We start from the raw sequence: 26,681 nt of genomic DNA on the forward strand, positions 1-26,681 counted from the left end.
GAAGTGTGACAAGGTTAGATCTTATCTTCACAAAACAGAAAAGAAATGATTTGAAATAACTTCTTTTTTTAAAAAATTCAGAGATATGCCTGCCTCTACATTGAGAGTACTGATAATAAAGGCATTCACCATCATACTCGGCTAGAAATAGCTCCTGAAAGAAATGACAAATGCATAGTAGCTTTGAAATCATGAAAGGGAAGTGCAACTTTTTTACGGTATTGGATCCGTCTCTCTGAGGGAAGAAACAAGCACAACGTCTGGTCATTTGTGGCTATCAGGGCAACTCCTACAGGTATAAGAATGTCAGCACACTGAATAATCAACATGGTTTTGTGAGAGGTGTTAACACTTAACTCTTAACTCGCTCCCATAAATGCTGTCAAAAATTTGCAAGAGAAATCTCTACATCACCAATACCTTTGTATAACCTACACTGAAATAGAAGCCGACACACAGGGAAGGAAAAAGGTAAAGTCACTAAAAAGAAGGAAAGGTATAGAAGCATCTGAAATGCAGGTGAGAAGACTCAACATGTACTGTTGGGTACAGGTAATTGGGAATCAGTTGTTCCAAATACTAAGCTTAGAAATGATAACCAAAAATAAAACATCTGCTGGGGGTTATGGCACACACCTTTAATCCTAACACTGGAGAGGCAGAGGTGGATGGATCGCTTGAGTTGGAGGTCAGCTTACTGGAACTCTACAAAGTGACTTCCAGGACAGCCAGGGCTAAAATGTGAAACCTTGGGGCACAGGTTAAGGGGAGGGAAGGGAAAGGGAAGAGAGATATGACACACACCAAAAACAATAACAAAAAATATTTCAGAAGACTTTACCCTTACAGTCTGGTTTGATTCAGTTCCTCTTAAGGCTGGTACAGTGGGCCATCCTGATACTGTTGATAAATACAAGAGAAACCTTGCTGGTAATTGCTTTGTGACATAGATTCTTTCAAAGAAACACCACCATTCCATGTTAGATAATGAGGAATCTAAGATAGAGGGAACTATAACCATGAAACATAGTTATGAGAAAATATTAGGGGCTGGAGAGATGGCTCAGTGGTTAAGAACATTGAATACTCTTTCAGAGGGACCAAGGTTCAATTCCTAGACCTACATGGCAGCTTACAACTGTCTATTACTCCCAAGATCTGACATCCTCACACAGACATACATGCAGGAAAACACCGTGTACATAAAAGTTTGAAAATTACCTTTTAAAAAAGAAAATATTATTTAGAAATCTGGGAAATGAAAAATCTGCTTCTACTGAGAAATGAAAACTCCTACTGAGAAATGAAAAAAGTAAATCTTTTTAAGTGGTGCATTATTTTTAAAACTTTTTAGTATTTATATACATATAGGTAAATGGAAGATTAAACTGAGGAATGAGGAATGTCTTTGTGCTGAGAGTAAAAGAAAACTTATAAAATATGGAGACATAGAAATAAGTGATAGATCCAAAGGTTCCAAATAAATCAAGAATTAAAACGGAGACGCTCAGAACAGAAGCAATCAACAGTAACTTGGGTTTTTACAGAGCAGTCCTGAAGTTTTGAAAGCCTGCCTAACCTAGAGTAGGCTAAAAAAAAAATTATTTACTTTGTATGGCTATGGGTGTTTAAAATATGAAAATAGTTGAAAATACTTTAAAATGATTGCTGATATTTAATTCATAAGGTTACACATACTTTTTCTGTATAACTTGCCTCCTCTCACTTTTTTGTTTGAGACACAGTCTTATTTTGTAGCTTTGGTTGGCTTGAAATTTGCTGTGTAGACCATGCTGGCTTCTAACTCACAGAGATCCCCCTGCCTCTGACACATCAAAAGTGTGTGCCATCACACCCAGCTAATTATAATTTTAATTTAGAAAAACTTGTAATTGGATAGAAATCTATGCAGTTTATAATTCCATATAAATTTTTTTCTTTCTTTTTTTTCCTACAGCTAATATGTTAGAACGGCTAAAAATATATGAGGAGGCCTGGACTAAATACCCCAGAGGACTTGTGCCAAGACGGCTGCCATTAAACTTTTTATCTGGTAAGTAGAGTAACTGTAAAAGAAAGAAATGCTGTTGTAATTTAAAGTATGAATATGTATATGAACGCTAATATATGCATGGTTAAGCATTTCAACAGAATCTTTTTCTTCCAGGAGAGAAGTTTAAGGAGTGTTTGGATAGGTTCCTAAGGATGAATTTCAGCAAGGGTTGTCCACCTGTCTTCAATACCTTGAGGTCTTTATACAGAGATAAAGAGAAGGTAAAGCCAACCATAACATCCTCTCTGCTCAGAGTCTGCCTGGCTGGCTCTCTGTTATCTGGCCCAGTACTGCCTGTTGTGTGAACCTGCTGTTAGACACCTGGCTTGCAGTGTTAATGTTTCCATAGCCTTTGTTCTTTGTAGTCCATTTGCTCTTTGGTGTATAAGTAACTTCAGTATTTGTTTTTTATCCTTAACTTCAGTTCATACCAACTTTTTTCCAGTTGCTTTTCATTGTCCGAAGTCAGAATTGATATTTTTTTCCCTTGAAACTAAATTTTAACTTTCTAATCCCTTCTCTATTTTTATTCAGTAAAAAGAAGTCAGAATTTTTTCCCCCCTAACTCAGCCTTGTTTCTGCCTCCTATATGTGTTACGACATTTTGGGTGCTTTTTAAGCAGATATTTTAATATTTATGTTGATTGCTTTCTTGAAAGAACAATGTCATTGTTTTTAACAATGGGTTAAAAATATGAAAGACATTGAAAAGAACTAGGTAGAAGACATTAAGCATGAATAACTTATTTTTTTTTCTATTTTAAATTTAATTATTTTTATTTTTATTAATTACAATTTATTCCCTTTGTATCCCCCCATACCTCCCTCCCTCCTCCCCTCTCAATCCCACCCTTCCTCTTCCCCACCCATGTCCCTCTCCCAGTCCACTGAAAAGGGAGGTCCTCCTCCCCTTCTCTCTGACCTAGTCTATCAGGTCTTTTCAGGAGTGGCTACATTGTCTTCCTCTGTGGCCTGGTAAGGCTGCTCCCTCCTCTGGGGGAGGTGATCAAAGGGCAGGCCAATCAGTTCATGTCAGAGACACTCCCTTTCTTTAAGTGTTTCTCTGCCATTTGATATTCCTCTATTGAGAATTCTGTTTAGTTCTGTACCCCATTTTTTAATTGGATTACTTGATTTGTTGCTTTTTAACTTCTTGAGTTCTTTATTTACTCTGGATATTAGCCCTCTCTCAAATATAGGATTGGTGAAGATTCTTTCCCAATCTGTAGGCTGCATGAATAACTTATAAAGTATATTTAATCACCAGTGTTTTGCTTACAGGCCCAAGGTATGGGCTTTATTGGTTTTTCCTTTTTCCCTTACATATAACATGTAGTTTTGGAACAGTGAGAATTTGATGTTTATGAAACAGTCTTAAGCATACAATCTTATATTTTCAAAATTTTATTCTAGTTTTCTTATAGTATCCAACTTATAGAATTACTTTTTTTTACTCTTACTAAATTTACATAATATTGGGTTAAATTCTGCATAATGATAGTTCTTTCATTTATTTGTTTGGTTTCTTGTGACATGGTTTCTTTCATAGCCCTGACTGTCCTGGAACTCACTCTGTAGATGAGGCTGGCCTTGAACTCAGAGATCTGCCTGCCTCTGCCTTCTGAGTGCCGGGATTAAAGGCACCTGTCACCACTACCAGACTCCATTTGTTAATAAATGGACATATTTGAACAGTTTGGAGATGTCACAATGCATCTTGGTTTAAGTGTGTAGCCTGACTTGGGAGGAAAGCACAGGTATACTAGAATAACCGGCTGTGATCATCCTGTGCTCACAGTCCACTCACAAGGGGAGCTGCATTAATGTGTTTGTGGGCCAGAGAGTTTCTGTAGTAACCCAAGTAGTTAAGGATGAATCGGTCAAATAAATAAATTCTGTTTTTTAAATTTTGTTTTTAGATTTGATGCAGGTATTGTACTATTACCCAAGCTGCCTAGAATTTCTGGGCTCATTTGATCCTCCTGCCTCAGAAACTTGAATATAGGACTACAGACACCTGCCCTGTACTCTGCTAAAATTAGGAAATTAATGAATTAAAAGTACTCAATACCTCTGAGGAAACCAGAAGTCTAGTTAAAATTTAGGAGAAAGTACAACCTGGACAGACAGGTATTTTTCTGGACCTTAGGTACTCCACTTTGCTGGATTTCAGGGTTAGTGATGTTTCTCCTGGATTATGCAAAGAGTTCATTTAACAGACACTGAAAAAAACATGTATTCCACATAGCATTTAATCCTACCGATCCATCCATCCATTCATCCATCCATCCCTACTCAACCATCCACCCACCTACCCATCCATCTATCTATAGCCGGGTTTCAGGGTTGTAACTTACCTGGGGCTGACCTTTATCAAATGACCCCCCCCCCCTTTTTTTGAGGTTGTTTCTCTTTATAGTCTTGGCTGTACTGAATCTCACTCTGTAGACCATGTTGACTTCAAAACTCACAGAGGTCCCACTGCCTCTGTCTCCCAAGTGCTGGGATTAAAGGCATGCAGCACCACTGCCTGGCTGAATCAAATCTTGATTCTTCTGCTTCTATCACCTATGTGCTGATGTTTCAATCATATGCCACTATTCTAGGCCATGGCATTTAATTCTTGATCATAAAGAACAAATGTTAACCGTGGCTATTCTTTGTGTGTTTTGATATAAGAATGAATTTAGGTGTATGTTACCATAGCTTTGCTTCTGTCCAACATTCATTGGCTGCTGATTCTGTTGATGCTTTATGTTCTATCTGGGAAATTGTACCTTCAAGAGTATTTTTAGATTTTTTTTTTCCCCCTGAGATAGCTTCTCTGTGTAGCCCTGGCTATTCTGGAGGTTCATCTGTAAACCAGGCTGGCTTGAACTCACAAAGATTCACCTGCCTCTGCCTCCCTAGCCCTGATCTTAAAGGTGTGGGTTGCCCTCCATCCTCCATTCTCCCACCACCCCTAGACAGAACTTTTAGGTTTGCCCAGAGATTAAAATATTCATAAAAGGAGAGGGTAATGTGTTGGACTGTTTATTTAGTTCATTGTACAAGAAACTTGTTTTGCACAAGAGCTGTAAATACCTTTCTGTTAAAATGTGCTTGTTGTTTGTACTCTAGGTGGCAATTGTAGAAGAACTAGTAGTTGGTTATGAAACCTCTCTAAAAAGCTGTCGCCTATTTAACCCAAATGGTAAGTATACACATTTTCTTTTTTTTTTTTTTTTTTTTTTAATCCTGAAATTACCATTTAGGTTAGTCTTCATTCATTATATTTCAGTAGCAAGTATAGGGCATTTAATTTTTTTCTAATATTTATTAATTACCACATAATGTTATGATAATGTTTTATTGAGAATCACATCAATTTATTGTAAAGAAAGCTATGCAAATTTAAAGGATCCATAAAATTTGATTTCATAATATAATGTTCCTCTATTTGCTCATCAGTTAGCTGTAGTAATTTTAAATTCGTGTCCAAACATAACATCATCAAAGTAGTGGCCACTCCCCTCTATTCTTTTGTTTGTTTTTTGAGACAGGGTTTCTCTGTGTCTCCTGGCTATCTTGCAACTCACTCTGAAGACCAGGTTGACCTCAAATTCAGAGATCTGCCTGCCTCTGCCTCCCAAGCACTGGGATTAAAGGTGTACACCACCATGCTTGGCTTTCCCTGTTCTTTTTGGTGTTTTTTTTTTTTTTTTTTTTTTTTTGAGATAGTGTTTCTCTGTGTAATAGCTCTAGCTGTCATGGAGTTCAGTCTGTAGACCAGGCTGGCCTTGAACTCACAAAGATCTGCCTGCCTCTGTCTCCGGGTGCTGGGGTTAAAGATGTGCACCACCACTGCCCAGCCATTTCCCTCTATTCTTAAACTTTACACTATTTCATGAGTACGTCAATATGTCTAAAGAAAAGTATGGCACTTCAAACATAGCCATACCAGCAGTTCACCCTCATACCTGGGTTTGTAATCCCAGCTACAAGATTGAGGCAGGAGAAGTGTAAGAAGTTGAAGACCCGGGCAGTTTGGTGAGATACTGTCTTAATATTTAAAAAACAAAAAAAGAGAGAGTTTCTGATACAGCTCAGTGGTAGAGTATTTTCTTGGTGTGTCTTTCCTACCAGGCGATTGGGTTCAATCTCAAGTATTCTAGAACCTCCCCCCACCCCGACATACAAAGCAGGATGCTGTTGTTATCCTTTCAAATTTGTACTTTAATGGATACAGAGTTAGCTCAGTCTGTAAAGTATTTGCTAGCAAGTGTAAGAACCCCAACATGATTTCAGTGTTTACATTAAAAAGAAAAAAGATAAGGCCAAGTGGAATGTGCTTATATTCCCAGACTCTGTCTTAACAAAACAAGGTAGATTGCAATTGAGAAAGAGCATAGTGGTGTCCACTATCATCCACATACATGAGCACTGGGTCATACATAAACAGGTGCACATGCACACAAAATAAATGTCCTTAATTCTAAATAACACGTTTACATTCACATTTCGATTGTATTATATTTGTCTTTCCCTTCCTTGTAGTTCATTCCCTTTATCCTTTTCTTCCTTTTCCTCCTTCCCTTCCTATATTTCCTTTTCTTTCTTCCAGATTTATTACTCTATAATCCAAGATATTCTTGAACTCTTGGCAGTTTTCTTAGTTAGGATTTCTGTTGCTGTGGTAAATACTATGATCAAAACCAACTTGTGGAGGAAAGGGTTTGTTTCAGGTTGCAACTCTTGGGTCACACTCCATCACTGACAGGAAGTCAGGACTAGGGCAGCAAACAACCTAGAGGCAGTAATTGAAGCAGAAGGCCTGATCTCCCAGGACCACTTTCCGGGAGTGGCACCACTGACAATGGCTCAGGCCCTCCCTCGCCAATCACTAATTTTAAAACATGTACTACATTTTTTAATGTAAGCTGAGTGAGCCAAAATGATTTTCTTCTATCAGGCATATACTGTTATTTAAAAGTTTATTTCATTTACTACTAGATTTCCGAAAGTTTCAGCTTGTATGTTAAAAACACGATCTTTTTCTCTTCTGTGTTATACTTTATTTGGTTCTTTTACCAGTTTTCAAAAGATTTGACTTATTCATCGTATCCTTCAAATTTGGCAAGTAATTTAATTAAAAAAGCATGAGCCAGGCGGTAGTGGCTCACATCTTTAATCCCAGCACCCGGGAGGCAGAAGCAGGCAGATCTCTGTGAGTTCGAGGCCAGCCTGGTGTAGAGAGTTTGGTCCGGCACAGCCATGGCTACACAGGAAAACCTTGTCTTAGAAAACCAGTAGTCAGGCCTTGGTTATTTCCGAGTTTAGTCCCTATATATAGTACATGGTAGAAAGATTGAACCTACTTGAAAAAATTGTTCTCTGGCCTCTGTATGTGGACTATAGCAGGCATACACCCGACAAACACACTAAAGTCAGTATAATAAATGTTTTTAAAGAAAATTATTTAAGCATGCTTGATATTTTGTTTATTTAATTTTACGTGGCTCCATCTTTCAAGTGCTGTGGTGGTAGGTGATAACTTATTGCTGACAAGATCTTGAGCACTTATCTTGTGCACTACCACTGAAGATCTGGAATCATTTTTCCCACAGAGTTCTGGCTTCAGTAGTGGAATAGCCCACCGTGGGACCTGGGGTGCACATTGCTAGTAAGCTGGCCATTGTTTCTAGGTCTCAGATTAATTTTAACAATACGTTTAGAAAGGCATACCTTGATTTCATTGGTTAATTATCACGATATTCCTTTGATTATCATCATTTTTTCTATATATTCTACAGATGAGGAAGAGGCTCAATGACATGCCCACTGATGTGCAGCACTTTGTTGCAGATCTATCAGATGGGGAGTTAGTGTGTTTCCCTCCTATTATTTGTCCATTGAGCCACCTTGTTTTTATTAGGAGGAAAAAACAGCAGAGTTTGAAAGCAAATGTAGTTCTCAGATTGTAGAAATTTATATTTAAGGACAAAATTTTTGATGTTTGAGTTGTATGTTTTAACTTTCATATATGCTTATATCAAAATTACATCTTGAAAAAAAATTACATCTTGAACGAAAATATAGGTTAGTATATTACCTAGAAACCTAATTAGGCAGTCAGAATTTTCTTTTTAAAATCTTTCTGAAGGCAAGGTATCTTTCTAAGGTGCACTTAAGAAAAGGTGTTTCAGTAGGTCTTAACATGTTTAGATGTAAATTATAGCTAGATAGATATACAAACTACTTTAAAACTACTTTTTTTACAAATGAAGGGACCAGTATGGGGGAGGGAATGTTCATTTCTTAATGTTTTTAATATCTAATCTTGATTTCTTCATTCTTCCCTTTCAAGATGATGGAAAGGAGGAACCCCCAACCACATTACTTTGGGTTCAGTACTATTTGGCACAACATTATGATAAAATTGGTCAGCCATCTATTGCTCTGGAATACATAAATACTGCTATTGAAAGCACACCAACATTGATAGAACTTTTTCTTGTAAAAGCTAAAATCTATAAGGTAAAAACCTTTACTCCCTTTTTCCTTATATTAGTAATAATTTTTGTTGCTTTACAGCTTCTAGATAAAGTAAGTAAAATACCATATGAGAAATATCAATATGATTTGTTCTTGGAATTGTCATAGTCATGCTTATTGGGTCACTCATTAATAACTACGCAAAGTACACACATAAGACTGTGTATGTGTTCACCTATGTATGAGTCTATTGATAATTATTTACTGTAAAGTGTGTTTCTGAGTATGATCATATGTAAGCATCTGATGTTAATGAAGTAAAACAATTTTATTTTGAATGTGTTACGATCTCTTGACTTAATTCCTGAGCTTTGCTTAAGAATTTCCTCTTATATGTTCTCAAATGTCAAAGTTGCCTCTTTTCTAATTTTCAGTCTATCCAGTAATCAAGCCTTTTAAAGAAGTTACTGTAAATCAATAATACATTTAGCAAAATAATAATAATAATGGGTGTATTTCCAACACGCCCCCACCCCCATCCCGCCAGCTTTTGAATCCAAAGCTTCATATGTACTAGACAGATACTAACGCTGTGCTACATCAGCTACAAGGTTTATTGCTGCCTTTATTTTATTTTGATTTATTTATTTACTTGTTTGTTTGTTGAGACTGGGTTTCTCTGTAACAGAACCTTGGCTGACCTGGACTTACTTTGTAGATCATGCTGTCCTTGTACTTACAGAGATCTGTCTACCTCTGCCTCCCGAGCACTGGGATTACAGGTGTGTCCTGTAACCGCCACCACACCTGTTGTCTTTCTTTTTTTAATTTAATTTAATTTAATTTTAGGTATGGTCTTTGTGATCTAGGCTGGCCTCAATAGTGGGACTTTTGCCTCAGCCTCTTAGGTGCTGGGATTACCAGTGTGTACCAGCATTCTGTGTCCCAGAATTTGAAAAACATTTTCTAAAATTACATTTATTTGTTTATTTTGAGGGAGGTGGCTTATGTGTTGTACCGCATGTGTGTTTAAGTCAGAGGATAACTTATAAGCATTTTCTCTTTGCACCATATGGGTCTGTAGGTTGGACCAGTTCATCAGGCTTGGTGGCAGTATCTCTTTACCCACTGAGACATCTTGTTTGCTACCCCAAGTGTTTTAAAGCCAAGTTTTACTCAGCTTTGTAGCTTTACCAGATAAATATATTAGAATTATGATAGTGGGGAAATTTTTACTAATAGCTTTCTGACCTGGGACTTGCCTGTTCTGCAAGGCTAATTGGGTGTTGGGTTCTAGGAATGTTCCTGTTTTAACCTCTTTCAGTACTGTGATTAGGAACTCAAGCTACCACAATTGGCTTTTTTAGAATTGTTGCTGGGATCCAAACCTAGGTCTTGTGTCTGAAAAATACCTTTTCTTTCATTTGCTTATTTTAATTATTTATAGGTCACAAATTACTTAAAGCAGTAAAATTGTCATATTTACTGGTTAATTTTATTTTTGTACCATGCAAGCATGCTGGAAATATTAAAGAAGCTGCCAGGTGGATGGATGAAGCCCAGGCTCTGGACACAGCAGACAGATTTATTAATTCCAAGTGTGCAAAATACATGTTAAAAGCCAATCTGATTAAAGAGGCCGAAGAAATGTGCTCCAAGTTTACAAGGGTTTGTATGGCTAATGTTCTTGAGAGTAAACAGGACTTAATTGACTTTGTTTTCATATGTTTCTGTTTTGCAGAGGTAGTTCTTTTATTTGTATAGATGTTTTACCTACATATGTGCCTGTCAGCCATGTTCATGCCTGGTGCCAACAGAGGCTAAAAGAGGGCTTTTCATTTTCTTGAACTTGATTTAAAGAAAGTAATGAGCAGTCGTGTCAGTGCTGAGAATTGAACCTGAGCCATTTTTCTAGTTCCTAAAGTTTATCATTATCTCGGTTGTCCTGATATTAAATTACTGTATTAGAAGAAGGATAATCAACATTAGATAAAACATTTTCTTTTCATATAGTTGGACAATGGTTTTTTTAAAACTGGTTGTAGCCAGGCGTGGTGGTGCACGCCTTCATTCCCAGCACTTGGGAAGCAGAGGCAGGTGGCTCTACATAGTAAGTTCTGTAGCTACAGAGGACAGCCAGGGCTACATAGAGGAACCCTGTCTTGAAAGACCAAAAAAATGTAAAACTGGCTTGTGTTGATTTATGGTAAGAATAATGTTTTAGGGGAAAGGGGAACTAGTATTTACTACTTAACTGCCATATGCTATTATTTATTATGTTAATTCTTGCCACCCAGTTAGTGTAGACATTTTGTATAATAATTTGCAAAATTATTAAAAGAAAAAAAAATAAAGCCTCGAAAAAGTATTTCAGAAGAATTCTGTTCAACTGACTATTATTCCTTTTAAAATCTTATGGTAAAGTGATGTATTCGGGGTGAAGTGTGTGGAATCATGATGTGATTTTAATTAGGAAGGAACATCAGCAGTAGAAAACCTGAATGAGATGCAGTGCATGTGGTTCCAGACAGAGTGTGCCCAGGCATACAAAGCGATGAACAAATTCGGTGAAGCCCTTAAGAAATGTCATGAAATTGAAAGAGTAAGTACCTTCTACATGTGAGCTTCTCATTTTGTTCAGTTGATGTTGAAGACTTTGAGAAAAGGCTTCACACATCCCCCACCCTTGTTTAGACCTCACAATATGTGATTTTAAAGTCAATAATACCATTTTTATTTATAAACTGATTATACACTATACATCTAGCCATTATCTGAATTATATTTTCTTCCTTTAAGAATCCTTTTCAAAGATTTTAGGAAATTTTTGTATCCTGATGTTTTTAGTGCTGTTTGAACTTTTGAATTGCTGCTACTTATTCTCTAATACATAAAAGATCATTAGTTTAAGAGTCCTGTTCATTGTGGTTTAATTCATGCTATCTACCCTTGATAAATAATTGAACTTTGAAGCTTTTTCCCAGTGTTTTGTATGCTCTGCAGTTTATAATTTTCTTTTAAATCATTGAAAGTCATTGCTTTTCAACCCGGGTATGGAAGTGTATAATTGTAATGCTAGCACTTGAGAGGTAGAAGCAGAAAGATCCAGATTCAAGGCCATCTACCAACATGTATTTGAGGTCAGCCTGGGCTACATAAGACTTTGTCTCAACACTACCACCACTATCCCACCAATTAAAAAAAAAAAAAAAGTCACAGTTTTTAGTTTTCCTATAGATTCATTTTTGCGACTAATGGTGGGATTGCTGTGTCTGTGTGTTTTTAATAGATAAAATAGCTTTTATAATTATGTTGGCATTTGTAATATCAAATTTAGAATATCGATGCTTGGTTGAACTATGGTGTTGCTGATTTCTTGACTGGCTGCTTGATTTTTTTCATGTACAGGCTAAGAAGCATGATATATAGAGTTAAGTTTTATAGCTTCAACAAAATGACCTAATAGTATGTTCTTTAATCCCTGCCACAAATAAGATGTCTTGTGTATAGCATATGTTTCAGCTATATAGCATCATCATATATACTCATTAGTGAGTATGCTTAAGTATGCTTGATTAAGGTGGAAATAAGTATAGTCAAGAACATACTTGAAGCATTATTATCTCCTTTCATTTAAATTATTCAGTTCTTGCTATGTTCTTTGCTAGGCAGTAGCCAACTGTATTTTTAAATTTTATATGCCAAATATGTTAATGATTGTAATTTTTATGCTTTTTTATTAAATTTTCATGCTAAAGAAACAACTAGTTCCAAGGCTTTGCTTTAATTGTTTTTTTTTAAGACAATGCTATACTCCAGTGATAATAAAAAGATAACTTTGTTAGCATTTTATAGAAATCACTGATGACCAGTTTGACTTTCATACATACTGTATGAGGAAGATTACCCTTAGATCATATGTGGACTTATTAAAACTAGAAGATGTACTTCGGCAGCATCCATTTTATTTCAAAGCAGCAAGAATTGCTATTGAGATCTATTTGAAGCTTCATGACAACCCTCTTACAGATGAGAACAAAGAACATGAGGCTGATACAGGTATAACATTCAAAAATTTTTCATTATTTGCTCTGTCGTGTTTATAGGTACTTATTTTCACAAATAATACAGTACCTCCAACCTCCAGAGGTTTTATTGAGTATCTTCATGGGAGGTTGTTATCCAAGGATAGAAAATGATGGCTATTTTGTGAATTTCTCTAAGCAACCAAAGGAAAAACTACTTTTATGCTTTCAAAATATATTATGCATAGACTTAATTTGGGATTTGATTTTGATTTGTGAGTTTTGTTTGGGTATTTGGGGAGTGACTGAGGATTCAATCCAGTTCTTTTTCCTTATCAGGCATTTTGTTATTGAGCTACTTCCCCAGCTAGGGGTATAATTTGTGATTAGGTGTTTGTATCTAATAAGCTTGAATTACCTAAGTTTCACATTTAATATCAGATTTATTCAGCTTACTATAGTACTGTAATTGCTAGTGATATAATTAGTGTGGAAACTCTAAATCAATGTTGACTCTTTAGTATAACTTACTTTTTTTTTTAATCTAGCTAGATTTATTTGGTGTGTGCATGCATGGTTCTGTCTTTTCACCATGTGGGTACTTTAGACTTGGCAGCAAGTGCCCTTACCCACTGAGCTACCTCACCAGCTCTAGTTATTCCTTTTTTAGTTGGAATTTGGAATTAACCCAATGAAAGATATATTTTGCTTGAACATTAAAATTAGCTTAGAATTAAACTAGAACAATTGCCCAGGAAAGATAACTCACACCTGCAATTCCAGGACTCGGGAAGGTCACAGTGAGTTCATGGCCAGTGTGGGCTGTAGAATGAGAACCTGTCTCTAAAAAAAATAGATTTAAAAAAATAAGAAAACTAGAAAAATTGCTGTGGATCATCATTTTTAAACCCCCCCCCCCTCTTTTGGGGGTGTTACCGTTTTTGCAGCAAAGTATCAAGATTTCTAGGAAGAAGTCATCCCTAGAGAGTTATTTAAGAAAGAAACCCAAAGTAAAAGTAGTCTTTCACATATGGGGTGTGTGTGTGTGTGTGTGTGTGTGTGTGTGTGTGTGTGTGTGTGTGTGTGTGTTTGTGTGTGTATGTATGTATAAATATTTTTAACTTAGGACAGTAACACTGACATGAGTTCTTTTAAGACAGTGGCAGTTGGGACAGGAGTGGTAGCTCAGAGCTTAAGAGCACTGACTGCCCTTCCAAAGGTTCTGAGTTCAATTCCCAGCAACCACATGGTGGCTCACAGCCATCTATAGAATAAGATCTGGTGCCCTCTTCTGGTTTTAGGTGTACGTGCAGGCAGAACACTGTATACATAATAAATAAATCTTTTTAAAAAAAGATAATGGCAGGTAATAATACATATGTCACAGATTTAATAATACATATGGAGACAGATTTAAGAAAATTTGGATTTCAAGGCAAATTGATAGCATGCTCAAAGATAGCCTGGGTTACATAGCAAGACCCTGTCTTAAAAGAGCCAAAAGTTAGAGGAGCAGTTCAGTTGTTAGATTTCTTTTCTAGCATGTTTTAAGCCGTGCACTACAAAAATATAGTCCAAAAATTAACAGTTCATCTGTCAAATCTGCACAGTGATCGTGCTTTGATAAAGTATTTAGAACATAGTGAAACCTATTTGTTTTCCTGTCATTTGCACTTTCATGTTATAGCTGGTTAATTCCGAGAGCTTTACTTATAAAACTGGAAACACTTAGTACCTTGCTACTGCAGAAAGATGTGCTGTTTTCAGCACAGTGTGATGTATAGTGGAAGCTAGGTTAGAGGCTGCAGAAGTAGACCACTTATCATGTCAGCAGCCCCTTTCCCTCCCTCCCAAAGCCCCAAGTCCTGTTTCTAATTTAGTCATCTGACCATATTGGTAGGATTGTTTTTTTTATTTTACATATATGAGTGTTTTATCTGCATTTACATCTGCCAGAAGAGGGAATTGAATCATTTCACATTGTAGATGATTGTGAGCCACCATGTGGCCACTGGGAATTGAACTCTTGACCTTCGGAAGAGCAGACAGTGCTCTTAACCGCCAAGGTTAAGACAAGGGCTATCTCTCTAGCCCCTTGTCAAGATTGTTTTAAGACTCTCTTTAGCCACTGTATCCTTGGGATTCTCAATCCCTTACGTAAAACCCATATACTTGGCTTAAATTATCTTTGCATTACCTATAGTACCTCGTGTGATTCATTTTTGATGTAGTATAAGTAGATTTTTAAATTAGGGACTATAGACAAAGGGAAAAGTCTATACATTTTCAGTATCAACATATATATATATATATATATTTATTTATTTATTTTTTTTTTAACTGTTTGGCTTTCATTGAGACAAGATCTCACTCATTAGCCAAGGCTATCTGGAACTCACTACATAATCCAGCCTAGGCTGCAAAGGGAGCTTGTTTGGAGAGAAAGAAAATGGGGGGGGGAAGCATTCATTTGCAAATGAATAGTTTTTCTTTCTCTTTCCTGCTAGTAAAATTGTGAAAACCTAAAGCTCTTTATATGGTTTCTTTTCAGTCCAAATTTGATGTGCTTTTTTTTCCTGTATAGTTCTACTAACAGCATGGTGGCAGTTTCCATGAATTTTGTTGGCATCTCATTTTTGTTGCTGTCTTTAGGGTGAATGGTACTCTTAGGCACCAATTTCCTGGATTTTAATGTCAGACCTTTTGCTTTTATAGTTGGTTCCCTGGGTAGCTTCTTTTGCATTTTGCTATTACAGCAAGAGGAAGTATTACATTTCAGGCTTTCGTTGGAAAATCATTTAGTTTATTAGATAAATTTTAAAACTATTGGTAGGTTTCCAACCATGTTCACGTTAAGCCTTCCCTTTCATTTTTTTTTTTTTTTTAAACACAGGGTCTCACTATGTAGCCCTTGCTACCCTCGGTCACTGTAGACTAGGCTGATCTTAAATTTATAGAGATCCGACACCTTCTGCCTTTCAAGTGTCAAGATGACAGGCAGTTGCCACTACTTCCTGCTCAAAAACAAACAAAAAAAACGAGAAAAATGTATGTCAAATCATTCTATTATAGTTTTATTTAATATGTAAGCAATATTACTATATACAAAATAAAGTTGGTTTAAAATAAAAAATTAAAACCAAAGAGTGGTTAAGATCATGTGCTGCTTTTGCAGAGGACCCAAGTTTATTTCCCAGCACCCATGTTGGATGGCTTACAATTACTCGTACCTGGCTTAAGGGGAGCTGACATTGTCTTCTGGGCCTTTGTAGGTATTGCATTTACATGCACCCATTCCCTCCATATACACATACATTAAATAAATAAATAGTTAAATGATTAAAACCTTGGATGGGAAAAACAGAGCCTGAAGAGATAGCTCAGCAGTTAAGAGCACTTGCTACAACTGCAAAAGATTGGTTTCTGACCTCTGAGGGCACCATTTATGCATATAGTACACATAATAAAAGTGCAGACAATACAGCCCTGTCTTAGTCATTATTTTATTGCTGTGAAGAGACACTGTAACCAAGATAACTATTATAAAAGAAACATTTAAGGGAGCTTGCTTACAGTTTCAGTCCATTGTCATCATGCTGGGATGTGTGACAGTAGGCATGGCAAGCAAGGTACTGAAGGAAGTAGTTGAGAGCTATATCCTGATCCTAATTCTTCTCAAATAGTGCCACTCTGATGGCTAAGCATTCACCTGTGGGAGCCATTTCAAAGCACCACATACCCATACACATAAAATAAATTTTTGAAAGTTTTTAAGGTGGTTATAATGACTTAACGTGTTTATAATCCTATTAACACTTATTTCCTATAGCAAACATGTCTGACAAAGAGTTAAAGAAACTACGTAATAAACAAAGAAGAGCTCAGAAGAAAGCCCAGATAGAAGAAGAGAAAAAAAATGCAGAAAAAGAAAAGCAGCAGAGAAATCAGAAAAAGAAAAAGGATGATGATGATGAGGAAATTGGCGGTCCCAAAGAAGAACTTATCCCAGAGAAATTGGCAAAGGTATTTCATAGTTGTACTTAGTTAGCACAAGTGAGTGCCACAGCAAGTTTTTGGCATCGAAAGCAATTTTTAGTCTCTTTTATGTATTTATTTGTGTGTTTATTTATTATATGTGTATGTGTGTGTGTGTGGCTGTTCATATGGATCTGAGAGGACATCTTATAGAATTCAGGCTCATCTAGGCTATCTAGCCAAGACCCTAAAGTCTTTGTTTTTTAAAATCCAGATTCTGACTTGTGGATTTTAACCATTGAGCCCAAACCTAGATACTAGCACATGAGTTGTATTGATTAGTAATCTTGTCTTTTTTTTGTCCATAGGAATCCTAGTCCATGGGAATAATAATTGTGTTAAACTGATAGAATAAGCACATTTTTGTAGGCTTTTAATGTCACTAATGACTTGAAATCTAAAGTCATTTGTGTAAGAGAATTAGGATATGAAAGAAACAGTACATTTAGAATTATACAGGGTATTGGTCAGTACCTTTTCTTAGACACAGCAGTAGTGGTGTTAGAAATAGCAGTGTGGTTACTGTCACATGTGTGTATTTGCACATTTTTACAACACCTAACTACTGGAACAGAAGAGGGTTCTCTGAGCTCCCTGCAAAGTAGAACTACTATGGTAGGCTTCCTTTAGAAGATTTTCTTGAGTCTGGGCTGCAGTGTTGTTTTTGTATCAGACATCACAATGTGGTCTAATGATTATTAGTAGCTATAGTTATAGCGTTTCAGAACCAAGTGTTCCCGGGTGTTTTGTTTGAGGAGAATGTAGTAGAAAGAACCTTTCTCATAGGTTGTTGCTCACTCCACACTATTATTACTTGCTAGGAACACAAGACCCCTGTCTTGCCTAGTATAAGTACTTCAAAGATGCACAATCCAGTAGCATTCGTACCTGTTTGGTAGTGGCAAGGGCAGATTATATCAAGCCATCGTAATTATTATTTGCAACATTGAAGGCTGCTTTAAAAGTCGCCGCCAAATCTGGGTAAATAACCTAAAGTGTAGGTGTAGGTAATTGATTCAAGATAATATATGTATAAAATAAAACCATTAAGTCATCAGTAATTCTACCCACAGAGAAAGGGAAGCTGGCCTGGGTTTAGTTAGTAAGCATAATAGTAAGTTAAGGATAAATTTGAAGTTGATTAAAGCTTGGCACTCATTCCAGCCCAGACTGTCCTCACGCAGTCCTCCTTCCTCAGGGTGAAGTGCTAGGCCTAAAGCATGAGCCACCACATCCACATAAAATTCCCAAGTTGGTCTTGAAGTCTAATCTTCATGAGACATATTGTATAGGAGGATATCTTTCTGTCTCCCAGAATAGCAACAAAAAGTTTAAATTACTTGTTTCTCTAATTTAGCATGAGGCAGTAATTGGTATTTATGGATTCCTTCATGTACTAATCACGAACTTTAGATTTATTTTATTTTACGTGTATATGTATTTTTCTTGTGTGTATATCTGTACCATAGGAGTGCCTAGTGCCAACAGAGGTAAGAAGAGGGTGCTGGGTCTCCTAGAAGTAGAGTTACAAATGGTTGTAAGCCACCATGTGAGTGCTGGGAACCAAGCTTGAGTCCTCAGCGAGAACATCAGTTGTGCTCAACTATTGGGTCATGTCTCTGGCAGCTAGCCAGTACTCCTCCTGGGGACTAACATCCTCTTAGTGGCTTAGGGCTGTGTGAAACTCCAGTCCCAGGGCATTCCACACACTTCTGACCTCTGAGGACACTGTACAAATGTGATGCACAGACACGCATGCAGACAAAACGCTAGTGTGCAGAAAAACAGTGCGGTTAAAAAAGGAATTGAGTTCTAGGGTTGGAAATTGCCTCTGTGCAGCTTATGGGGGAGGTTGAAATTGGACAATATATTTCTGGGTAACTGGTAAGTGCCTTTTTTTTTTTTTGGCAAAAGAAAACCACAGTTTAAGTTCATATTCCTCAAGAATCTTATTTCTTTTGTATAATGTCTTTTATTTTTGTTAGGTTGAAACTCCATTGGAAGAAGCTATTAAATTTTTAACACCGTTGAAGAACTTGGTGAAGAACAAGATAGAAACTCATCTTTTTGCCTTTGAGATTTACTTTAGGAAAGGTAGGATATTAGGGTATTGTAGACATAAAACTGATACATTTCTTAAGGTTAGTGTCACCCACCATTGGAAGAAGCTATGAAGTTTTTAACACTGTTGAAGAACTTGGTGAAGAACAAGATAGAAACTCATCTTTTTGCCTTTGAGGTTTACTTTAGGAAAGGTAGGATAGTAGGGTATAATAGACGTGATAAAACTGATCACATTTCTTAGTGTTCGTGTCACCTGTCACTGTTGCATTTCTTGACAGATGCAAATATAGATTGCTTATGGAGATGCATGCTACACAGACGCAGAATCTTGTATTCTGCGTAGGAAATACAGTGGTCTATTTGACCTCTTTGAGAACACAGAGCCCAAAAGTAGATACACACCGGTCCCTAGGATTAAGTCAGATACTGTGATGGTTTCATATGTTACTTAGTGAACGAATTCAGGATTTTGTGAATAAAATTATTTGACATAAATATAAAGCTTAGAACTGTGGGTGACACAGCTAAGCATCAAATAATTTTTAGGTGTTAGGAATTGATGCCAGAAGTAGAAACTAGTCCCTGAGCTGGATCTTCAAGGATCATTCTGGATTCTGAAGGAAGTAGTGTCTCCTAACAACACTAGAAAGTATCAACAGTGTTCATGTCCGTATGATTTGGAGGGGCCAGGCCAGTTGAAAGAGAAGTTGTCTTTCACATTTAGAGTGTTCAGTATATATATGTATATAGTAGATAAATAAATTTCATAGTACTGAATTTATATAATTCAGTTCATTGAAAAAGGTTATTAAGGTAGTATGAATTGAAGTGAAGGAAACTGATCTTTAGTAAGATTTCTTGTAGTCCCAGGTACTGGGAAGTTGAGGGAGGAGGGTGCAGCCCATGAGTTCAAGGCCAGCAAGGGCAATACAGATAGACTGTAAATATAACTTTTACATTGAAAGAGGATGCAAAACTTAGTATTAATTGAATGTTTGTTTATTTCGACAAGTCCGTGTGTTATCCTGGCCAGCCTGAAACTCAGTCTGTAGGTCAGGCTAGACTTGAACTTGGCAGAAACCCAGCCTTTGTTTCCTGAGTCTGGGGTCAGGGGTGTGTGTCAGCATGCCAACTTGTTAATACATTTATGTAGGTATGTAATACAGAAGTGGCTAGCAAGAGATAGGTCAAAAGATAACAAAGGTTGTTTCTTGATAGATTTTTTTAAGTAGTTAAAATACATATTACTGTATTTTCTGTTTTTCACAATTGTAGGTTTGAAATTTTTCTTTTTGAGACAGTGTTTCTCTGTGTAGCCTTGGCTGTCCTGAACTTGTTTTATAGACCAGGCTGGCCTTGAACTCAGAGAGCCACCTGCCTCTGCCTTCCCAAGTGATGGGACTAAAGGTGTGCACTATCACGCCTGGCTGATTTTCATAACTTTAACAGTTAACTCTACTTGTTTTGTTTCCTTGTGTTTTTTTGAGGGGGAAGGAGGGCAGGTAGGGGGTTTTACTGTGGGCCATGCCTAGGCTGAAACTAATAGAGGTCATGCCTACCTTTGTTTCCTGAGTGCTGGGATTAAATGGCTGTGCCACAATGCTTTGCTAACCCAGTTCTTTCTAAAAGTAATCTTAGAGGTCCAGGAAGTACTTATTAGGTACCCCCAAGCTGGACAACTTGAGTTTCAACCCCAGAATCCATTCAGAAGGAGAAAACTGACTCCTACAGTTGTTCTCTGATCTCCACAAGCAGACACTAAGTCAGTCAGTCAATACAGTTCTTCAGTGTAGCAACAGCTCGTGAATTCTACACCAGCCCCAATATAGGGAAAATTTCTGTGTCTAAAAATAAAAAAAAAAAAAAAGAAAATGTTTCTGCATAGAATCCCAAATACAGAAAATTTGCTGTGTTTAAAGTAGACTCAGCACCTTGTAGCGCAGTGAAGTAGGTGATGATAAAGAACATGGTAGGAATTTTAGTATTTTCTGAGTTTGGGTGGTATGAGAAAAGGAATTGTTTTAGAAAAAGTTAGGGTTTTTCTACTTCGATGTTTGAAGTGTGATACCAAATTAGGAAAAGTCTCAACAAAGAGGTGACTGTAAAGAAGACTCAGTGTAAGTTTCTGTTTAACAGGTGGAGGCACCGCTGAGACTTGGGAAAGGTAAGCAGATGGGAATAGGAATAGTGTAGAGCAACTAGACATAGCCTGGGTGGATGCATCCACAGGTGGCAGAAGAACACAGGAAAGGAGATACACGAGTTTTCTCAGTAATGGAGGCTAGACAGGAAATGGCTTTAAATTTTGTTTCTCTGTTTACATGATACTAGTTCATATCACAGAATGTTGTGTGAATTCTGTTGGTGGAACCACTTGAGAAATGGTATATGAACATAACATGTAGCCAATTGGAAGAAAAATGTTTGCTTCAAAGGTGTTATAGCTCATGTGTGATTGAGTCTAAATTCACTTTTTGTGTTTGTAAGGTCCTTGGCCCTTTTAGGAAAGACAATTTATCAAATTATCAAAATATCATTTTTTTCTTCTTATAGAAAAGTTTCTTTTGATGCTACAATCAGTAAAGCGGGCATTTGCCATTGATTCTAGTCATCCCTGGCTTCATGAGTGCATGATTCGACTCTTTAATTCTGGTAGGTTTTTATTCCCATACTGCATGTACTTGACTAGTACTTGGTAATGAGTGTAGAGTTTGATTTACAGGACCCACACAGTCATCTCTAACTCCAGCTCTGGGGTATCTAATTGCGTTTTTTTGGCCTCCAGTGGCACCCAAATACATATGGTATAAATATAAATAAAAGCAGCTAATATTTTAAAGAAAAATATGAACATAAAGTCATTTTAAAGGTATTGCATATTCAGTTAGCTGAGAGAAAAATAGATTTCTTTTGTTTGTGATGAAGATTTTTAATTTTAAGGCCTTAAATGCTATGTAGTGCTGGTGTAAAATTGTTAGGTTCAAGTATTTGAGAGTCAAATTTGGCTCTCTGTTTCTGTAATGGGACTGAACCTAGAGCCTTTATGTATGCAAAACATCTTTTTTCTTTTTAATTTTCTTTATTTTTATGTGTATTGGTGTGAGGGTGTCAGGCCTGGAATTACAGACAGTTGTGAGATGCTGTGTGGGTGCTTGGAATTGAACTCTGGTCCTTAGGAAGAGCAAACAGTGCTCTTAACGACCAAGCCATCTCTCTAGCCCCACAAAACATCTTTCTGAGCTGCTACCAATCTATAAGTAATTTTGTTACTTTAAAATAGTCATCTGACTGGGGGTGGTGGTGCATGACTGTAATCCCAACACTCAGGGAGGCAGAGACAGACAGATCTCTGTGGGTGTGAGGCCAGCCTAGTCTACAGAGTGAGTCCAGCCAAGGCTACACCAGAAACAAACAAAAAAAAGTAAAAAGTCATCTGACAACCAGATCGATACATTAGTGTCGGTGTCAGAATAAACAGTTTCCAATCCCTTTGCCTCCATCAAGAAGATCTGGCTGTACCTGGCTTTTTAACTTGAGTTTCATGAATTGAGCTCAGCTCACAGGCTTTGTGTGGTTAATGCTTTTTACCTGCTAAGCCATCTCCCTGGGACCTGTTTGCCCTTTTTGAGACAGGTTTTTTCCATATAGCCATGGCTGTTTCAGATTCAGTGTATAGGCCTCTGCCTCTGCTCAGATTATAGATACGTACCGTACCATCGTGTTCCACTCTTATCTTTTGTGGTTGGTTGGTTGTTTTTTGTTTTTTTCCTTCTCTACCCATGTTAATAATGCCAACTATCCTGGGAAGACATTGCTTAATTCTGTGTGCTAAGAGTTAATAGCATGAACCAAATATGATTTCAGTTGAGGATGTTGGGAGAACCAAATAAAATTTCATTAGACCTGGGCTGTGGTGGAGCACAACTTTAATCCCAGCATTCGGGAGGCAAAGGCAGGCAGATTCCTATGAGTTCAAGGCCAAGCTGATCTACAGTATGAGTTCCAAGATAGCCACAGCTACACAGAGAAACCTATCTCAAAAAAACTTATTAAAAAACAAAAGTTTATTAGGAAATGATTTTTTTTTTAAACCTGACCTCCTTTTGGTAATTACTTTTCAATCAATTAGTTTGTTTGAGACTGGGTCTCTATGTAGTCTTGGCTGTCTTGAACTCACCAAGTAGACAAGGCTGGCCTCGAACACACAGATTGTATTGCCTAGGATTAAAGGTGTGCATCACTACTCTTGGCCCAAATTTACTTATTTTTTTTTTTGATATATGTATATCTATCTATATCTATCTATCTATCTAGAGAGATAGTATATGTCTGGTATAAACTAGAAGAGGATGCCAGGAACAGAATCCAGAATAGAACCCAGGTTCTCTGCAAGATGGCAAGAGCTCTTTACCACTGAACCATTTCTCTAGGCCCCATGTAACATTTAAGGTTTACTTCGGTAGTTGGGGTTTTGTTGCTGGTAGTATCTTTGAGTTTGGGTTCTTTTCCTTATTCATAGTTTGGTGCTTAAAAGAGAAGATAATTGATATCTTTGTGGAAAACACAGCTACAGTATACATGATTCATTTTTTCTGTTTTTTTTTTTTTTTTTTCCTCACTTTCCCTTTTTATCCCTTTTTCTTTTCACATATGGGTCTTACTAGATAGTTCTGTCCTGTACTGGCCTTGAACTCACAAATATCTGCCTGCCTCTGCCTCCCGAGCTCCACCATTCCTAGCTTACTAATTTTAAAAAGTGAATGAACCTCGAGTTTTGATTTGGTTTGGTTTAGTTTTTCGAGACAGGGTTTCTCTGTGTGGCCTTTGCTGTCCTAGACTCTTGTAGGCCAAGCTGGCCTCAAACTCACAGAGATCCACCTGCCTCTGCTCCGAGTTGCTGGGACTCAAGGTGTGCAACACCATGCCCAGCATGTTTTGTTTTGCTTTTTGCTTTTTGCTTTTGGCATGTGTATGAAATTACTAAGCAAGGATAGTTTTTTTTTTGCAAATGACTGTTAGCCAGGTTAGGAGTTTATTTCTGTATTTGCTTTTAAATTTTTACTTTATGTGCCAGCGCCATAGTACACGTGAAGGCCAGGGACAACTTGTGGGGGCCATATGTGTTCTGAACATCACTAACTCATTATCTTAGCAACAGGTGCCTTTACCCTCTAAGGCATCCTGCAGGCCTAAAGATAGTTTTTCTGTATATAGATAATGCCTTTTAAATTTATGGTGTTTTTTTTTTTCTTCCAGTTTTGTTTTTGTCTGAGAGAAATAAGTTAAAAACAATAATGAAAACCATTAACCCTCCTTCCAAATGTAATGTAAGCTATATAGTTGCTGTCTTAATTTTATTCCTTTTCTGCTTTTTCTTCCTGAAAAATAACTCTTGATAAATGGTCAGAAAAAGTTAAAAATACAGGTATAATGAAGGGTAAATTAAAGTTTTTAGCAACTTAATTGAGCCACTTAGCTTCATAAAATAAATGCTCTTTAACCAGTAGCATGTAAGTGAATTATATGGTTTATAATTACGTGTAAGCTATTTCTGTGTTTACTTCTTAGTGTTTGTTTTTTAAACCAAAGGATAATAGGTTAACAGAATGTTGAAATTCATTCTTAGCATCTCATTGCTATCACTTGAAAACCATGTAGAAATACATAGAAAATGTTAGCATATGTTGCATATATTAAGAATATAGGATATATGCTTGTTATATTAATGTTGAAATTGTTCAGAGGTTTTAACTTTTTATTAGTTCTTTGTGAATTTTATATCGTGTACCCTGATCCCACCATCTTCCCCTCCCTTCATTCCCACCCTCCACCCTTGCCCCTGAATAGAGAAAAAAGATCTAGTTGTGGAAACTGTAGTATATAACAGTGTGTCCCACGGTGTACCCCTTTGTCCACATTTCTTTGCTTGCAAATATTCATTGCAGTGAGCTGCGTTGGTATGGTTTCTGCAACTCTGTCAATACCGGGACCTCACTGGAACTTCTCTTGGGTATCCTGTTGTAGCCCTGTGTCATGGAGATCTGTACTTTTGGATCTATAGGACTGGCCCCTTCACACACTCCAGCAGTTAGTTCATTGATGGGGTAGATGCTGGGATGGGCCAACTCAAAAGTCCTGGATCTGGGCCTGAGAAGTAGCTGAGTTGGTCAGCCTGCCAGCTCTCCTACACCCACACCACTAGGAAGAGCTCTCTGACCTGCCCCTGCTTTCTCATCCAGTGCTGCTAATAGCAAGGGGCAGAGCTATCTCTTTAGCTAGCTCTCATGCCCTCAGGGCGGGCTCATCCACAACCATGCCATTACAATAAGCTCTATTGTGCTGCCCAGGTGAGATGAGGAGCCTGCTCTCCTTGGGATGTAGGTTGACGAGCTATATAGTAGCAGTTGCTGAATGGTAGGTTTAGGCTTTTAAAATGCAGATTTGGGGCTAGGGAGATGGTTTGATAGGTTTGATGGCAAATGTGAAGGTGTGAGTTCAGATCCCCAGCACCCACATAAAAAAGCTGGTTGTGGCCTCCACCTCAGTCCAGATTTCAATGCAGAGTTTCTAACGGAAGAAAATCTATTTACTGTTTTCAAAACTTTAGTAAAATAATAGTATAATTTATTGAATACCAATTACATAATTAGAGTAACTTATAGTAGTTTTTCTTTAAAGCATCTTCTAGATTACTTCTCATTGTGTTTCAAACTTTATCAGAGTATTTAACTACTAAGCATTTGTTTTCTAATTTATTCAACAGTGTGTGAAAGTAAAGACTTACCTGAAACAGTTAGAACAGTATTAAAACAAGAAATGAATCGTCTTTTTGGAGCAACAAATCCAAAGAATTTTAATGAAACTTTTCTGAAAAGGAATTCTGATTCATTGCCACATAGATTATCAGGTAATCACTTTAGTTGGTCCTTTTAGTAGCCTTCTTGAACAACTTCTCATGCTTTCATGAATCACTGTCAAAGTAAGGTATATATATTGTTCAAAATGGCAATGTACACTGTTCTGTTAATACTAGGAAAACGGGCCATGTATAGGTGCTTCCTTTATATTTTAAATTTTTGTGAGACAGAATTGTTACAGTAAAAGAAGACAGGTAGTTTCTACTGATTCAGCACTAACATTATGAACAAAGTATAGCTGATTTTTGTTTTGTTTTTGAACAGTTTTCTTATGTAACCCTGCATGACCTAGCAGTCACTATGTAGACAAGTCTAGCTTCTGATTCACAGAGATCTGCCTGCTTCTGCCTCCAGTTGCTGTGATAAATGCGTGTGCCGCCTCACCCTGAATACAGCTAAATTTAAGTGGTTTTACCTTTAGTACCCACCCCACCCCAAAGGAAATTTAAGTGTACATTACAAGACTGCAGGCAGAGCTTGTGTTCTCAGGCTTCCATTATTGTGATCAGAAACCTCACTTAGTTTGCTTTTGACTTCTCATACTTAGGTATTTATCTTGGTAAGCTAAACACCTGAAAACTGTCCTACATTTCAGAATGCCTGACACAAGAATCATTCACCATGAACCAAAGTCTGTGTTTTGTTAGTGTGCTTTAAACATATCTGGGTTAGAGTCAGGTGGTGGTGGTGGTGGTGGTGGTGGCGGGCACACACCTTTAATTCCAACTCTCTGGAGGCAGAGATGGTGGATTGCTGTGTTTGTGGGCAGCCTGTTGTGACTTGCATGTTCCAGGCCAGAACTTTACAGTAACCTCTGTCTCAGACAAAACAAAGCAAACCTGGCTAAAGCCTAGAAGCTTTGTATGCCTCGGTGGGAAGCTGAATGCCAGCTTTTGTCTCATACCGTTAATGTTGGTTGTTCCTCTCATGCCTTCTTGCTCACAAGTTAATGAATCATTTTCCCTTCTCTACTAAATTACTGTCTTTATTTTAGTAGGAAAATTATTCATAATCTCATTCCATCAAGACGGGTGTTAGAATATTTGTATTGCTTCATGGTTTTGATGATGTATGGTTTATTAACACATTTATTTCATTGGGTGGGTATCCATT

The 26,681-nt window shown here is 37.2% G+C and overlaps 1 protein-coding gene across 1 annotated transcript in view; it reads left to right on the forward strand.

The window, feature by feature from the left end:
* Naa15 (N-alpha-acetyltransferase 15, NatA auxiliary subunit) overlaps positions 1-26,681 on the forward strand; it is a 69,016-nt gene that overhangs the window by 36,794 nt on the left and 5,541 nt on the right. Inside the window, exons 8-18 of the mRNA XM_055596788.1 lie at positions 1,958-2,053; positions 2,168-2,274; positions 5,174-5,246; positions 8,400-8,569; positions 10,043-10,195; positions 11,001-11,129; positions 12,373-12,586; positions 16,382-16,575; positions 18,573-18,681; positions 21,205-21,303; positions 25,415-25,558. Of these exons, the coding sequence (XP_055452763.1) occupies positions 1,958-2,053; positions 2,168-2,274; positions 5,174-5,246; positions 8,400-8,569; positions 10,043-10,195; positions 11,001-11,129; positions 12,373-12,586; positions 16,382-16,575; positions 18,573-18,681; positions 21,205-21,303; positions 25,415-25,558 (1,488 nt within the window). The remainder of the gene's footprint in view (positions 1-1,957; positions 2,054-2,167; positions 2,275-5,173; positions 5,247-8,399; positions 8,570-10,042; positions 10,196-11,000; positions 11,130-12,372; positions 12,587-16,381; positions 16,576-18,572; positions 18,682-21,204; positions 21,304-25,414; positions 25,559-26,681) is intronic.

This window comes from Psammomys obesus, unplaced genomic scaffold, assembly GCF_907164565.1.
Source record: "Psammomys obesus unplaced genomic scaffold, mPsaObe1.curated_primary_1811, whole genome shotgun sequence".
Lineage (NCBI taxonomy): Eukaryota > Metazoa > Chordata > Mammalia > Rodentia > Muridae > Psammomys > Psammomys obesus.